The sequence below is a fragment of the Leiobunum rupestre genome, chromosome 6 (assembly GCF_980474605.1).
Source record: "Leiobunum rupestre chromosome 6, qqLeiRupe1.1.hap1, whole genome shotgun sequence".
In the NCBI taxonomy this organism is placed as follows: domain Eukaryota; kingdom Metazoa; phylum Arthropoda; class Arachnida; order Opiliones; family Sclerosomatidae; genus Leiobunum; species Leiobunum rupestre.
In genome coordinates this window covers 59,180,831-59,197,665 of record NC_143389.1, presented here as the reverse complement: position 1 = coordinate 59,197,665, position 16,835 = coordinate 59,180,831, and the positions used below count along the sequence as shown (strand labels likewise).

At 35.9% G+C, this 16,835-nt stretch overlaps 3 protein-coding genes across 5 annotated transcripts in view; 2 read left to right on the top strand and 1 right to left on the bottom strand.

The window, feature by feature from the left end:
* Positions 1-5,935, top strand: part of Rab32 (RAS oncogene family member Rab32) — a 41,779-nt gene extending 35,844 nt beyond the window's left edge. The window contains exons 1-6 of one of the 2 annotated variants that reach the window (XM_090178689.1): positions 2,940-3,309; positions 4,375-4,503; positions 4,586-4,664; positions 4,755-4,936; positions 5,014-5,157; positions 5,238-5,935. In XM_090178689.1, coding sequence (XP_090034815.1) covers positions 3,268-3,309; positions 4,375-4,503; positions 4,586-4,664; positions 4,755-4,936; positions 5,014-5,157; positions 5,238-5,351 — 690 coding nt within the window. In that variant the 5' untranslated portion in view covers positions 2,940-3,267 and the 3' untranslated portion in view covers positions 5,352-5,935. Of the gene's footprint in view, positions 1-2,939; positions 3,310-4,374; positions 4,504-4,585; positions 4,665-4,754; positions 4,937-5,013; positions 5,158-5,237 lie in introns of those variants that run through there. The other variant, XM_090178688.1, reaches the window with a different exon arrangement.
* Positions 5,936-7,852: 1,917 nt separating this feature from the next.
* Positions 7,853-10,110, top strand: bys (Bystin). Of its 2 annotated transcripts, none has more exons than XM_090178219.1 (8): positions 7,853-8,116; positions 8,175-8,272; positions 8,377-8,488; positions 8,549-8,681; positions 8,746-9,068; positions 9,136-9,201; positions 9,260-9,468; positions 9,861-10,110. In XM_090178219.1, exons 1-8 carry the CDS (start codon positions 7,973-7,975, stop codon positions 10,090-10,092), a joined length of 1,317 nt encoding a protein of 438 aa, XP_090034345.1. In that variant the 5' UTR covers positions 7,853-7,972; the 3' UTR covers positions 10,093-10,110. The 2 variants fall into 2 exon arrangements, with proteins under 2 accessions (XP_090034345.1, XP_090034346.1); XM_090178220.1 differs by having other exon boundaries at positions 7,961-8,116; positions 8,189-8,272.
* An 8-nt stretch (positions 10,111-10,118) lies between these two features.
* LOC149942852 (RUS family member 1) lies at positions 10,119-11,691 on the bottom strand. The gene has a single exon (XM_090178218.1). It carries the CDS (start codon positions 11,550-11,552, stop codon positions 10,185-10,187), a length of 1,368 nt encoding a protein of 455 aa, XP_090034344.1. The 5' UTR covers positions 11,553-11,691; the 3' UTR covers positions 10,119-10,184.
* Between the last annotated feature and the right edge of the window lie 5,144 nt (positions 11,692-16,835).

Genomic DNA, 16,835 nt, shown 5'->3' with positions numbered 1-16,835 from the left:
ACGAATAGCTAGAGTTTTTATCGAAAATGCAGTGTTACCAAGTGACAGAATTGGTTTTGCTTATTGTAGATACCAGGGAACCAATTTTGTATTGTTTAAGGAAACCGTCGTGCTATCAGACGGCACAATTTACGCGATACATCTAACGCGCAAAATGAGAAGTGGAAAATACTATAATAAATTATGGATTAAAATTAATCAAAAACGTTAATTAAAAACGATAGTTTTACTCCCATAATTTAGTATTTCCCTGCTACGCAATTCAACTCTGATAAATGTAACAATGCCAAAATTATCTGTCAGATATCTCAGAGTCGCTATATTCTAGTTTGATGGCTTGGAAAAAAAATTAAACTCATTTTTCAGATCTTAGGCCTAGAATATTAATTAAACATTGGCGCCTTTATATTTTAAGAATATTAGCGTATGTTTTCGAAGATTTTTTTACGTTCGTACGGATTATTTTTGCTATTTTCCATCAATTATTATTCGCTAGCTTTGGGCAATTTGTAGTTAGGCTTAACGAGAAGTACTTGTTGGAATGGCGTCCTTGCCCGGCAAGTAGTACGCTCGACTACAGGGAAGACGGATAACTTCGCCGAGTGCCGTAACCGAGAGAAAGACCTTCTCAAGGTCCTTAATTCGCCGATACGATCCGGGATCCTGCTGCTAGAATATATGATTTACGAAAGTGTTCAGCAATTTTTAATAAAAGAATATAGACGTAGATTATTTTTTCTTTCATATTAAAATCCCTGATCATTTTTTTTTCCGGTTTTATAGCGTATTTAAAATCCTTCCCTTATTTTGCATCTTGAAATTTAATCCCCAGACTAAGGTTTTAAAAGCCTTGTGTTCTGCCTCGTTTTATTTTGAGGGGTACAGACGACCACTTTTTTTCTAAATATTTTAATCCGTTATATACTGTTAAGGAAATGTCTTTTTCTGTTTTTCCGCGTATTTTGAAAGCAAGGCGTGTCATACGCGAGCTGAAATGTGCCATTGACATCGGGATTTGGAGAATTAAATAAGATCGGGAACAATTTAACTTTCTTCTCTAATTTGACAAAACTCGCCATTTTCTCTATATTTTCGAAATTATTTTTTTATTTTGAATCTTTTATCAAAAGTAACTTCCGATTTTATAATTTTTTCCACGCGACCTTGAGTTGCACTAATTTTGTATTTTGTTTTTAAAATTCTAAATTTTTTGACAATTTTACAAATTCCTCGAAATAAACCCTCATATAACCAAAATACTCGGGAGAGGGGGAAATGCCAAATAAAAAAAAAACCCAGAAATTGTATTGTATTTTTCAAAATCGTGGACCACAAAATCCAGAAATCCACTATTTTTATTGAATTGTTTAAAAATCCACAAATCTACAAAATACAATGGAAAAATCGACAAATTTACAAAATAAAATCGAAAAATCGACAAATTTACAAAATACAATCGAAAAATCGACAAATTTACAAATACAATCGAAAAATCCACAAATCTACCAAATACAAGAGAAAAATCCACAAATCTACCAAATACAAGAGAAAAATTCACAAATCTACAAAATACAAGTATGAAATCCATAAACCCCAAAATCCGCAATTCCACCAATAAATATATGCAGTTAAGTTTTGAATAATCCACAAATCCGGGTAAAAATGCATAATTCTATAAAATAAAAGAGAAAAATCCACAGTTCCCCTAAAAAAATATGTGAATTTAAAAAATAAATTAAGTGCGATTTTTTTAAAAAAATCAGCAAATCCAGGGAATTTGCAAATCTAGCACGATTTTTCTGACTCTCGAAAGTTTGTGCTTCAAAATGTATGAAAACTTTTAGGTTTGTGTGTTAAGCTTTTATGGAAAATGCTACGAAAGGTCTAGGATATTATACCATAAGTGTATAATATTGTTACATAAATGTGACACTTCCTATTCTTCGCAAGCAAAATTTTTATTGAGAGCTATTCACAAGACAGACTGCATTACGGGCTTCGTCGCATTTTGCGTCCGCTTGCTAACGCGTCACACGTAGCCTTTGACAGCGCCTCGCTAGGGGGAGATTTTCTTCTTGTGGTGACGTCACTCTGTTACTAGTTAGCTCTCAGTAAAATATTCCCCAAAGCGACAAACGTATGGAAAAATATTATAGACTTATAGTTATACCAACTATACGGAAATTACGCTTCCAAACTTGGCAACACTTTCAAGGTTCGTACACGTACCAATGAAATCGGAACGTCTATTTTTAGAATATTAACAGATAAATTTTAAAAATAATATAAAGTCCAAGACTAGAGTAATAGTGGCTCCCTGCCTTTGACTGTAATCGAGTGTATGTGAAGATAACATAGTGTGGTACTTCTCTATTGCTCTCACAGTTCAAGTTTGTCGAGTGCACAATATCGTTTATTCGAAAGTGCGTCAGATAAACAAAAACGTTACTATATATTCTGTGTTCTTTTAAAAAAAAACTAATCTCAAAAGATGTTATTGGGAAACAAATATAATTCCTAATTTATCGCTAATATTGATGGAAGCTCGCGAATCAGGTGCGCTTTTGCGTCAATCAATTGACGTATGTAAACTGATAAAGTAGTAAACCGAACAATTGTTATTGATCAACTAAAAATAACTCCATTTTTGACACAAAAATCTTCAATCGCTTTGATTATTGCAATTTTCATTTTGAAATTGCGTGTTCCTTCATTGGTTTTTTGGCCCTGCTATCAGCGAAATTGATAATTTCCAATTTTTCGATAGTTAAAGTGCAACGGCAAAACTGTACGTGCTTTTTTCTCTTTTCGTGACGGGGGCGGATACGACGCCTCCCCCTACAAAAGTAGTACTCGATAGTCACGTGGTATGGCTAGAAGTAATTTGATTGGAGCCGGTTTTGCGGCGGCTTTGGGTCACAATTCCGGCCTTATCCCCGTGACTGGCTGACTAAAATATCATTTCCCTTTCCGTGGGCGAACGAATAGAACCCTTCTCGAAAAATCACTGGCCGCGGCTTCCATCCTCAAAGCTCAAACGCGTCTCTTTCACGAAGGAACTGAACTTTTTTATATGTAAAATTACGAATTGAAACTGGACTACTAATTTCCGCGCGTTTTGGTTTTTTAAATTTTCGCGTTGGATTTTTTTTTTGTCGTTTGTTTTACGAGATATTTCAAAAATAATACCTCGGACTGGTAGTGGTTATTTTTGGGTGAAATATACGAACTTCACCTTATAATTTACTTAAAAACACACATACAAAGATGCCACCAAACAGGGGAACTTCATCTGGTACCCATGAACCGGTAAGTTTCGTTTTTTAAAGTGGTTCGTAAATTGTTTTATTTGTGAGGTATGATTTAACAAAAAATGATTAAAAATCTTTGTCGGGTTATCTTTGGTTGTATTTGTGAATTATTTTTGAAGTCAGTCTTTTCATAATTTTTTTTTCTTAAGTTTATAGCTTTCTTTACCTTATGAATAAAACTATTATTATTCTTAATAAAGTTTGGCGGAAAACCTTAAATCTCTATATTTTAAATTATGCACGTATTATTTTATGTTGCTTTGGTATATGTTACTACACTATTTTCAATTTGTTCTTCAAAAAATTGTGTGAGATACGTTTTTACCATTTGGAAGATTTTAGTATCTTTTAATAATCATTGAACTCTTTCATTTTGCGTTAATAGTCACGTGTGTTGGTTGTGTGCCAATTTTCATAAAAAAATAAGCCGTTTAAATTCTCCGGTTTATTACATAAGATAGTCCCGAGACCTTTTTTATATAATTTTAAAATCACATGATTTTTGGTGCTTTGCACTCAAAAACCTGGAACTACTTTAACGAACATTTTAATGAATATCGGTGTTATATACGTTCCCTCTTTGAATATTGATTTTAAGTGTTAGATAAAACGCTTTAGATAGTAATTCATTTTGTTATTTTATTTTAGCTCATTTTGCGTTTATTTAAAAAAAAATTCAATTTCGCGGATTTATAAAGTAGTGATGAGTTGATCGCCTGTTACGGTTGCCGAAATTTGAGAACCATGACTTGTCACGTGAATGTCAACGGCGTTGCTCGTAGCACATTCTTATCGCAATTTAGTTTCGTTTAATGTCGCTAAATTAAATAAAAATATTTTATTTAGTTTATAATTTTCGTTGCTTAATAACTTGTGTTTAGAACTAATCATCGATTTGAAAATGGTATGCAAGGCTTAACTTTTTAATTTAATGTACGAATCTGAGAAGTCATCCTTTATGTAGTTTTTAATCTAATGTGTTCTTAGCAGAGATAATGATAAAACGTTATCTTATTTCGTTAGTTCCATTGTATTTATATAATATTTCTTTATTTCCACCTAGCCTATTAACGGGCCTGACAGAAGAGAACATTTGTATAAGATCTTGGTTATTGGAGAACTTGGTACAGGAAAAACAAGTATCATCAAACGATATGTTCACCAGTACTTTTCGCAGAACTACCGAGCAACTGTATCCTTTTGTTATATAATCAAAAGATTGTTAGAAACTACGAGATAAAATGTATTGTTTTTCTTAACTATAATATCTTTAGATTGGTGTTGATTTTGCGTTGAAGGTTATAAACTGGGATCCAAATACGTTAGTGCGGTTACAACTTTGGGATATTGCTGGTTAGTCTTTCTTAATATTTCCACCTAATTTAAAATAAACTGGAGGTAATTGCATCAATTAATTCTCTATAATATTTCGATTTTAATTAGGTCAAGAGCGTTTTGGAAACATGACTCGTGTCTACTACAAAGAAGCAGTTGGAGCAATAATAGTGTTTGACGTGACAAGGACGGCTACTTTCGAAGCAGTCATGAAATGGAAGAATGATCTGGATAACAAAGTTCATATGCCAGATGGCTCCGGAGTTCCTTGCATATTATTAGCAAATAAAGTTAGTTTTTGAATTTTTAGTTTTTTGGGAAGAGTTTGAAAGTGCGTTTATTAAATAAAATTTTCTAAATTTATTAGTGTGACATGTCTAAAGAAGGTCCAGTTAATACTCCCGCTGCTATGGATCAATTTTGTCAAGAAAACGGATTTTTAGGCTGGTTCCTAACATCCGCTAAGGAAAACATTAACATTGAAGAAGCAGCTAGATTCCTAGTAGCAAAAGTAGATATAAATTTCATTAAATTTAGTCCCTCTCTTATGGTTAAAAATTATTTTATTTAAATTGAATGTATATTTTTTAGATTCTTACACATCAGAAAACATTAACAGATGACGATGTGATGGCGGATGCCCTCTATTTAGATCACAGGGGTCACAATGAAAGCTTGGCTCTTCCTCGTAAAAACTGCTGCTAGTCGGTCAGTTTATCAAAGATGAAACTGTAAATTTCCAGGCCTTGCTCTGATTTTAATGAAGAAAAATCGACTATTTTTATTACTCCGAAACATTGTCACTGAACGGTTTGGGCTGTTTCCCATTCAAGAAAAATATTGCCGTAGGTCACAGATTCAGTGAGACTGAGACTGAACTAGTCCATCTTGCCCTGAAAGTCGGGTCTTATATATATTTCCAATACAGCCTACAATCAAGAGATTGCTCTCTAATGATGAGAAGATAAAACTAAGTGGTTTACTTTTAAAACCATTCCTATTAAAAAAAAATGATGCTCTGTGCCCTTATTTGAAATATGCGTACTCTCATCATCCCAATGAGACTTATGCCAGTGTAAATGTTAAATTTGTGCGATTGAGGAAAGCTGATTGTGTCTACATCGACTAATATAAACCCCACCATTTTCAAGTGCCTAAAATTGCTTTTTTATTATCGCGAAATTTATGTTCTTAAAAGTTCTTGTACATTGATGTAATGGAAAAAAATGAATTTTATGTACAGTATTTCCTTGGTATAAAAAAACATTAAATGAGTAGTTTTATAAATATATTGTGGTATTTAATTTAATTATGATTTTAAGCATATCTTAATTGTGTGGTCCAAGAAATTAGTATAATGACCAAAGTTTAGACTTATAAAGAAAGATTGATTCTAAATAAATAAACCATTATCTTCAATCTTTTGACTGAAGATCTCCAACTAAACTAATTTTATTTAGAGAAAAATAATAGTTTATTGAGCTTATTAGAGAGGAAAACAGTTTATTAAACTTATTAAAGAGAAAAATATAATAGTTAATTAGGTTTATTTAAGATAATACATAATAGATTATAAATTTTATTAATTATAGTCCATAAAGTTCCTTTAACGTTGAAAAACTTTCACTTAATAGAATAACTATAGTTAATTTCATTGGAGTAGTTTATTTAGTTAGTAGCTTAGCCATGGTTATTGAATTTTTTGGTGGTTAGATTACAGCTGTATACCAGTAATGGATTTATGTCAGATTTTCTCTTTCTCACCCCTCTAGAAGGTACTTAAGGTTGTACAAATCGTAGGTAAGAAAATCAACGAAAAATTAGCTGAAAACTATTCGTGAGTTCTGAACCGTTAAGAGAACGGCCTAGGACTGAGCTGTGACGTCACGCAAAAGTTCTGGATAGTTCAGAACTTTTGTACGAATAGTTGTGATTCAAATTAAGATCGTACGATTTGACGTACGCAGCCCGATGTGCAGACGAATTTTAGAGATTTCAACCTTGAGTTCCGGCCGCTCCCAGGGCCGCTCCGACGGTTCCGGCCAGTACTTGCTCTTGAGCAGGTACCATTAAAACGGTTCCGGACGGTTCAACAAGAGGTTCTTGTCTGCGAATAGTTTGCATTTGGGTAGTTCTAGAATTTTTTTTGCCGAATAGTGCGCATGGGGACTGGTTGAACGGTTCAGAACTCACGAATAGTTTTCAGCTTTTGAGTAAGTACTGCTCGGACAGTCCCGAACATAGAAATCTCATAGGTAACTAGAATGCTGCCGCATACGGCTGAGCTTGACGCCAGTTCGCCTTGAACCTTCAGCCAATGAGAGGCCGTAGAGTGGTTCCGCCAAGGAGGATAATAATCTTCCTTGGATCCGCTACTATAGCGGGAGATAGGTGACGTCATTCTCTCTGGTGACATTAAATTCTTGGCAGAACCACTCTTTGAGCTCTGATTGGCTGAGATCTGGCTATCGTTTGCCACGGCGTTTGGCCCATTTGCCAGTTACACGGCAGCATTCTAGTTACCTATGAGATTTCTATGGTCCCGAACGATCCGAAAACTGGTTCTCGAGACCGAATAGTCTGCGCCCGAACTGTCCAAGAATTCTATATCCGGCGAATAGTCTGCGTCGGGACAGTCCGAACGGTTCTGGACTGGTGAATAGATTTCACCTTCTATACCCGTAGCTTGGAACCTCTTTCAAGGTTCCAAAGCTATTCAGAGATTTTGAATAACCGATTAAATAAATCATCAGACCTGACGAAGCTCCCGAATGGTATGCGAAACTAGTCGTCTAGTTTTTAATAAAACTTTTTGGTTTTTAGTTTATTTATCCTTACGTAAATAAATCAATATTAATTTTCTCAAATTGCCCGCCAATAAATAATGTGGTTTTTGGTTTTAGGCGACATGTATAGATTTTGTCCAGCCCTATATAGATATCGCATCCTAGATTCGAAATCACTCCCTTTCGCTAGTGAATAGCGCTTACCCACTTCCTGCCGAAACTCAGAAATCATTATTCAGCTCCATAGTTACCATGGTAATCAACATTTACTAACGATAGCCCAACCAATGAAAACCGAGTTTTCGGAGGTCAAGTGCCGGAAGTGTGTAATCGCTTCGTTACTTAAGTATCAATCGGCAAGCTCTCTGATTTCGAATTTGGGGTACGGTCACTACGGTGTTCTTTATTATCTTTGGTCTTTCGTAGAAAACTAGAAAATTATCGCCATGTGGATATGATAGGTTGCCACGCGTTATTTGACTGCGGGTTTCTAGTAATTTTGCAAAATTTTTATTAAGTTAATGACAAAATTTTATCAAAATGGGAAAAGTTAAGAAGGGTCAATCTGAAATTATTAAAAATAAAAGATTAACGAGTTTCGACGAGCAAGTTTATTCGGATTCGTTCGTAACTCCTGATCGCCAACCAAGGCATAGCAAAAAGAAAGATGAAGTTGATGATAAAGTAAAATGTCTAATCAATTGTTACAGAATCAGTTGTCTTACATTTTTATTAATTTAAGTTTGTTGATGGAAGGCTTTCTCAAAAAATTCTCAATCAAGCACGGAAGCAGCAGGAAGAATTAGAAGAAGAGTTTGGAACTTCAAGCAAACAACAAAAGTATTTAACACAAAAATTATTAAGTATCCTTGTAAGCAATTTACACAAGGGTACTAAAAAAATCATTTTAGAAGAAATATAATAGTAATGATTTTAATTGGTAGATCTGATGTTCGATTCACTTCTTTCAATGAAAAGAGTAAACTAGAAGATAGTGATGATCAATCTGATTGCTCTGGGTTTGACGAAGAGGATAATTCTTATTACGAAAATATTGTAATTACAGAAAGAAATAATTAAAAAAATTAATAAATAATAAAATAACTCCTAATATAGGAAATTAATGAAGAAGATGAAAAAGCCTTACAAATGTTTATGGTTGATGAACCTCAAGTTCGAAGAACCTTGGCTGATATTATTATGGAAAAACTAACAGAAAAGAAGACAGAAATAAACACTCAGCTTTCTGGTAATGTCTATCTTACATTTTCTCGGAAAGATTTTTATCTATTAAATTTGATTGTCTATTTTAGACGGAGCTAGTTGCATAAACATGATCGATTTAGATCCCAGAATTGTTGAAATGTACAAAGGAGTAAGAAAGGTTTTGTCACATTATCGAAGTGGTAAACTACCCAAAGCCTTCAAAGTGATACCATCATTGGCCAACTGGGAACAAGTGTTGTATTTAACGGAACCAGATTGTTGGTCCGCGGCTGCTGTCTATCAAGCGACCAGAATATTCGCTTCCAACCTGAAAGAGAAAATGGCGCAAAGATTCTTTAACTTGGTTTTGTTGCCACGTATTAGAGATGATATTGCGGAATTCAAAAAATTAAACTTTCACTTATATCAAGTAATTATATTTACCTTAACTGTTAAAAAAATTGGTTAATATTTACTTTTTAGAAATATTCTTATAGGCACTAAAGAAAGCTTTATTTAAACCTGGAGCCTTTTTTAAGGGAATAATTTTACCGCTTTGCGATGTGAGTTTTTTAAGCAATCAAAATTGTTTAATAGTATTAATTTTAATTAAATTAACAGTCACGTTCTTGCTCATTGAGGGAAGCTGTTATTATTGGAAGTGTAATTGCCAGCAATTCAATTCCAGTTTTACATTCAAGCGCTGCAATTCTAAAAATTGCAGAAATGGAATATTCAGGAGCAAATAGTATTTTCTTACGAATTCTCTTGGACAAGAAATATGCGTTGCCTTACCGTGTCATTGATGCTGTAGTGTATCATTTCTTGAGGTATTTTATTTTTGTTATTTTTGGGGAAATGGTTTTCCATACCATAGACTAAATTATTGCAGTTTTGTTAGTCCAGTGTGGGGAGATTAACTTTTATTGCAGTGGTACCTCTTTGTGGTCAGTTTCAAAATATGCCAAATTTAAATTATTCCGGAATTATATATGCTTGTTAGAAAGTGAAATGGTTTGCTTTTATTTCCCAAAATCACTATTGTGAAGTATAGCTAAACCTTTTCTTGGATGTTAACACATGTCATTTCGTGTTACTGTTTCGTATTTTGGTATCTTTGCTAATTAAACTTTTTATATTATTTTATTTATCGTAACAAATTAAATCCTAAATTTCTTGGCTGATATTTCTAATGCACCTTTGGTTTATTTTCCCTTTGCAGTTTCCGCACAGATAAAAGAGAATTGCCTGTATTGTGGCACCAAGCCTTGCTGACATTTGTCCAACGTTACAAAGAGGATTTATCGAGTGAGCAGAAAGAAGCGTTATTGGAGTTGTTAAGGATACACGTTCATCATCAAATCACTGCTGAAGTTCGTCGGGAATTACAACAATCAAAGTGTCGAGACATGGAAATGGAGTCTAGTAGTATATTAGATAATGAAATGAAATAAACTAAGGTAAAGACTTTAGTGTGGTTTTTTTTTCTTTTATTTGTGCAAAGTGTAAAAACCCTGGTACCAAGTTAAAATATAAATAAGGCAAATTATTCCTTATGGTACAATTTTGGCCAATCCCAAGTAGCCCGCCATTCACTAACACCGAATAATACACGTTCAGTACTCCAACCGCAACTTTTGGCATTTTCCAAAAAGTTATTGAAAAGTAAATCAGTCAATTTTTTTGTCAAATTTATAATTTCCTGACGATTATTAGCGATATTCTTGCATAATGAGTGTAGATCATTAAGCATGGACTGTATTTTGTCTCGTCCTTTCAAATTAGAGCTTTCCGTTCTCTGGTTTATGAATTTAATGAGTGACGCTTGAAACAAAGCTTCTAATTGGGTTCTAATATCACTCTCTCTGTGTAAAACTACATTGAGATTTATTGTTTGGCCAGCTACAGTTATATTTAGCAAATATTGCTTATTTGCAAATGTTTTCATTAGCTCTGTGAAATCCAATTTGGATCTTATTACCTTGATCAATGAGGTTCCTAGTTCAGTTTTAAACTTTGGCGGTAGGACAGAGACCCAAACATTTTCCTTACGATTTACCCAATCTACGTAAGGTACTAATCCGTCTAATATATAACTAGAGACAGCCAATTCATAGCGTTCTTGATTGAAGCTATTCATACAAATACTTTTGACAGCTTTATAGTTGCAGAATAAATGCAAAATTGTGAAAGTAGCAAATATTATCCAAGTTAATGTTAAATCTTCCTCTACTGCTGGTATGATAATTAAACTGCACATTAAAGCGATTAAATTCACCATAGTTTCTTGACTACCATCTTTTGCAGAAACATTGGCCATGTTATTTGCTTTGGCTTGATGTTGAGTTAGAGCAGCCCTAGTTGCGCCGCCAGCGACTCCTACTATAGATTTCATGACTCCCGACACACAAACTATGAATGTAAAGTATTGGGGGAAGAATGGTGATGATAAATCGAGGAATAAAGCCCAGTCATTTAAAATATCAGCAAACAGTCGCCACTTTTTGCATTCAGAATCTAATTGAGTTCCCCTTTTCCACGCAAAGACAATACGGCCAATCATCCCTGAGCCATCCTTTAGCAACCAAGTAATGGTAGCGGAGGTAACAGTAGCAGCTTCATTTCCCACTCCTACACCTTTTAGGATTGCCCTCATTGAAAGACCACCAGTTATACTGCTGCAAAATGCTTGCAAACTATCCCATATTTGGTACTCCATGTAATCATCACTGACGCTGTCTGGATAACCATCAGGTAGGAAAACGTCTCGTAGAAATGCCCATACAGATACGAAACGGTAATTCTTATTTATACGCGTAATTTTTATATCTCCAAAATTATTTGACGTGTACTTTTGAATACAAAAGTTAGTAGACCCGTATCTTTCCTCAGCTAGAACTTCTGTAGTTTCCATATTTTTCGTGATTTTAAGGATATTACCTAATATAGAATATATATCGTTTTTAAAATACCTTTAAATTTGAAAGCAATGTATACTAATCCTAGATTCTAACAATATTGACTTTTACTAAAATTCACGGTTCTTTCAAGCTTCAATTTGGTTTCGAGAGTATTTTTTAACCATAGATGGCGATATTCAAGATTTTATTGAAAACTTGTATATAAAAATACAGCCTTTTTTCAAAATAAGAAATATATTTATTTGGTGCCTATGACAGCGGGGTCTTCGCACCACACACTCCAAAATTACATAAAAGGTCTTAGCACCAGAACAAAGAAGAGGAAAATTAAAAAACCAAAAAAAAAGTACCAGCTACAAAATAACAAACGAAAATAGAAAAAACTGACAACAGACGAAATCTAATGACAGCCAATTAAACAAGTTGGCAAGCCAAAATATACCTCTCCTCGGAAGAATTGTCCCTAGTGGTATTAATTTCTCGAGATAACCCTTAAAGATATATCTCCGCAATTTAGAGTTATTTGTTAAAAATATTAACCCATTTCTATCCCGCCCGGTATAAAATTTTTATTATAATTAAAATAATTGAGACGAAACGACCAATTTTAATTTATTCAGAATATCATAAGTTAAGTAGTTACAACAGTAAGTTAGACGTACTATAACAATGCACAATTGAATTAAACCCTTTTACAGAACAAGTTTATCAGTTAAATATAATACGAAGCAAATTTTAATGAAATATCTACAGAGGCTTTTTGGAATTACTCGCTTACGAAATACTTGCCGCATCTTTAACGCTCATTTTATTTCAACACTCGCCCTTGATGAAGATACCGTAGATATCTGGTAGTGGACGACTCGTTCACTTCCGGTTGACGTTGTGACGCATACCACATGAAAAAGACCAATGCCGTCCAATTTCCAATATCATATAATGACTCGCACACCCAAGAAATCATTGACTGCGTTAGAAATCGTAGATATCCAAATATCCACACCAAATGTATTTACAAGAAGCAAAAACCTTACCATCAACAAAGCACAGAGAGCCACTTGACTAACCGCCAGCTTTTAAAGCAATTAACGTTAAATTATCTCCTTTGAATTAACAGAACTATATATAGGTCGTTAAGAAAGTGGACCACCCACAGGGTCTACCCTTTAACCCTCTAATCTCGGCTGACTGCGCTAAAACAAGATTTAACCTTTAAAAAATACCAGATTAGGCCTTCATAAATTCATTAATAAAAAAAGACTTTATTACCTATTATGCTTACGATGCCTGTCTTAATTTCAGTGAATCTAAGCAGCTATCGGTGGTTCTGTGGTAGAGCGCTCGACTGCCAAGCCGAATGGTCTGGGTTCGAAACCTGGATGGCGCATTTGTTTTTAATCAATAGAGAAACGCTAAATTAGAATTTCTTCGATGCAATAATTTCAATTTCAATTCTATTTCAATTAAACCAAAATTTCGTACTCTATTAAATACGCTTCCGATAAAGCTGAAGGTCTAATTTTCAATAAGGCGTAACAAGTGTCGGTGGTTCTGTGGTAGAACGTCCGCCTGTCAATCAGGAGGTCTCGGGTTCAAATCCCGCCCGATGCGATCGCAAATTGATACTAAGACGAATACCGTGTACAACTGGTGGAAACCCTGCCATTGGACGTTGAGAGGTAGCATTACACTCAGCACTCGGTCCGTCCCAAAGTCATTAAGAAGACGTTGGAGAGAAAACGCCCATATAAACACAACAGACTCAACATGCACATCCATCAGAACACAAACACAACAAATTCAACACTCACAATCTACGCATAAACATTACAAAAACCGTAATACACCAACCGTCACGACGGTGAGCGAAAAAACACCATCCAAACCAAACCGCAAATGCATCCGTTAACGCTCACCGTCACACGGTGGTTTTGCCAACCCTTTGAGAAACTGCGTACGCAGTGATTACACTTTGCACCGCGTTCGCAGTCCTGACAGACAGACACACCCACAGACCCACCCACAGACCCACCCACAGACAGACACGGTCGTTGTATAACCCCTCCTAGGGGACTTTGTCCCCTCGGAGAGGTAAAAACTAGGCAAAACAAAGGTAGGAACTTAACATTAATTGATTTTCGCCACTTTAAAAAAATACAGCCTCTTTGTAACGAGGCGGCTCACCAGATGGGAGCACAGTCGATGAGAAAAAATATAGGAGGGAATTTTAAATGATACTGTACAAAAACAAATAAAAATAATAAAACCAAGCATGAACTACAAAATACTGAGAATGACTACAAATAGTACTGAAAACTACTGACAATAAGCTGTAGATAAAGTCATATAATATGAATAACTTTTGTTACAATTTGCATATTTTAGTCCAGGTACAGTAGCCTAACTTATTTACAACTTTAGGTACGATTATAGTAACCTAACTTATTTACAACGAATATTGCAGATACTTACAATTCTAACATGTTTACAAACTATATAGTCTGTTGTTGACATACAATACTAACCGATTTATAATAATAAAGGCAAAATGGAGACGAAAATCAGGCGGGATATTTGCTATTTTCATATGATTATAGACGCCTAAATAAAACCTGTTCAGCGATTTGCCTAGAGGTAGTAATACAGAGAGACATACTTGTAAAAGCGTTATATTTTAAAGCGCGTGCTGCTTAATATTTCAATTCGCGACCGAAACGAGTCTAGGTGGCGTACAGACAAATTATTTATTTATTTACAACGAAAAGAAAACATTGAATAATAAAATTGATGAAAAATGATAATAAAAATGTAGGAAAATTGATATGTTACATCAGAGGGCAAAAACATAAGAATAACAAATTAAGAAATAGGAGATGTTGCCGAGCGTGTTGTCGAAACGTCTGGCGTGTAGTACAGTCAAATGTTTTTCTAGGGAGATAATTCCAGTTAAAGATACAGTGGCACTGTCCAAGTTTCGTTTTGACGCGAAGTTTGGTAATTTTAGCTCAATGACCCCGGGTACGCGTAGAGAGTCAAACTGAAATAGGGTCGAGGGGCTGATAGCAGATTTGCCTGACCAGATCTTCCAAACTTGGACAAGATCGTTCACGGCATGTCGGATAAGGGACGGGTCAAGCTTGAGGTGGTTGTTGCGGTCGTCAAGGGTTAGGTTGTCAATACTTCTGGTAATTTTAGTATATCGGCTGTGGGCCTTCGTAAGGTTGGCTTGGTCACTGAGGGAAGGTGGACTCCAGATCTCAGAGGCGTAGTTAATATGTGGAAACACTAGGGGATTGTATAGAGTACGATTAAGGCGTGGCGAGTGAAAGAAGAAGTTTCGTTGTGTTAGGCCCATAATGGAGTTGATTCGTTTAACGGTTCTGGTAGTGGGGTTCCCAAACGTCAAGGAGGGATCAACCTAACATACGACGCAACGCCAAGAAACCGGCCTATACTACAAAATAAGCATAGAGTTGCTCATCGGAAAATTATTCTTAGCAATCGGTTACTGAACCCAAGAGCGTATTTAATCAGAGGTTTTAGTATTTACGATCTCTAGTAACAACCCCCTAAATAATCAAGGGGTGCATAACGTAACATTTTCGTTAAGTCTCAAGGATCGAGCTGAAAAACGTGAGTGGCTTTTAGATAAAAAATATGGTGCCCAGTTTGATCCCCACTCGAAAATAAATTCTGGATTCGTGGCATACGCCCCTTGACTGAGCCTACCCATATTTTGAAGCTATCACTACCAGTGTTTACAAGTGCTGATCTAGGCAACGGTATCACTCGTAAAAAATAGTGCAGTTTTGGCGTGCAGTGAGTGTCTAAACGAGGTTTACTGGTAACTAACGGAAATCAACATGTTGGAAAGTAGGGGTACCAGGTATAGAGGGAATGAAAGAACAGACCTGTTTGAGCCCCACGGAATTTCATATATACACAGGGTGCCAACTAAAAAAACGATACAGGGCCAATAAGTCGAATGTGCTTTAGCTGGGAATTTTAAACTTTCAGGACACACGGAACGTGCAGGGGGTCACTTAACAACGGAAATTTCCATGACCTTGAACCACGTCTTCAAGCGCATTCAAAATTGATCTCGAGAACGTTTTAAGTGGGGGAAGACCTCTCCGAATTTCCCCCTACCGACGGCAGCAGGCGCTAAAGCGTCTAACCAATGAAAAATGTACACAACACAATATAAGACTTTTGACGGGTTGCGTTATCCTTGTGTGCGTTGCTGTGTTTATTGCTCCTATAGGTGGCAGGGACACCAAAGGTGAAGAACGTGGCATGTCGGGCAGCTCTCTGAAAGCATTTTGTCCCCGACATAGCTACGAATTTTTTACAAAACGGGGAAACGCAGCGCTCATCGAGCAAGTTCCGCTTAAAAACCACCACAAGTTTGGTCAAATCCAACAACCCGACGTCCTTGTACTCCTCCGCATCCCTGCAGTCCAGTGCAGCCGCGTTTCGCAATCGTCGGACCGTTGCCTCCAACAGAATGTAGGGTGCGCGTGTAGGCATAAGTCTGCATCAGATTCCATCACTAGAGTTTGATTACCGAGGTGATTCCACGATTCTGGTATGGTTCCAGATTCCTGGGATGATTCAATGATTCGAATTTGATACCCTGTAAGATTCCATGATTCTTTGATTCCGGAAAAATTTAAGATTCCCGCGATTCGGAATAAGGGAATCAGGGCCTGTACATGATTCCTTGAAATGACGAACGCCTCGGATTGGACTTGAGAGTGAGTTTTGAGTATGGTAACCACACAATGATAATTTTTGAATATCGAACTGGGGCTAAGATGAGCCGTGCCTTTCTGCGTGTTACGTAATCGCACTCGAGTCAATCGGGTGAAACACGTGATTCTTGGAAAAATACCCGTACTTTGCAAAATCACTTGATAATCACAAGGGAATTTATCGGAAATGCATGTGTGTTTTTTTTAAATTTTTAAATATCGCGCCAAACCTCAGCACTGAAAGCTAGTCGAGTTTCAAAACGTTGCCCTTCAAAAGAATTTTTGAGTGGCGGCGCTTGACCGACGTCATAATAACTAAGCCCCTCCCATCCTAGCGACTGAGGCTAGACTACGTAATGCAGTTTGATATCCACAGTTGAAATTAATACATTCATGCTCTTAGTTTAAACCTGGTAGTAGAAATGTAAAGTCGATTCCGAAAGTCTCTTAATTCTTTCCCACTCTATCAAGTGTAAGCGAAAACGACGTTTGGACGTAGGGGAAGTTGGTCTTTACGAGATG

Excerpts from the sequence above, each read along its gene's own strand:
- bys (XM_090178219.1), top strand. The coding sequence starts at position 7,973 with ATGGGAAAAGTTAAGAAGGGTCAATCTGAAATTATTAAAAATAAAAGA. Across the intron at positions 9,069-9,135 it reads TAAACTTTCACTTATATCAA|GCACTAAAGAAAGCTTTATT; the intron begins GTAATTATATTT and ends ATATTCTTATAG. Across the intron at positions 9,202-9,259 it reads TAATTTTACCGCTTTGCGAT|TCACGTTCTTGCTCATTGAG; the intron begins GTGAGTTTTTTA and ends TTAAATTAACAG.
- LOC149942852 (XM_090178218.1), bottom strand. The coding sequence starts at position 11,552 with ATGGAAACTACAGAAGTTCTAGCTGAGGAAAGATACGGGTCTACTAAC.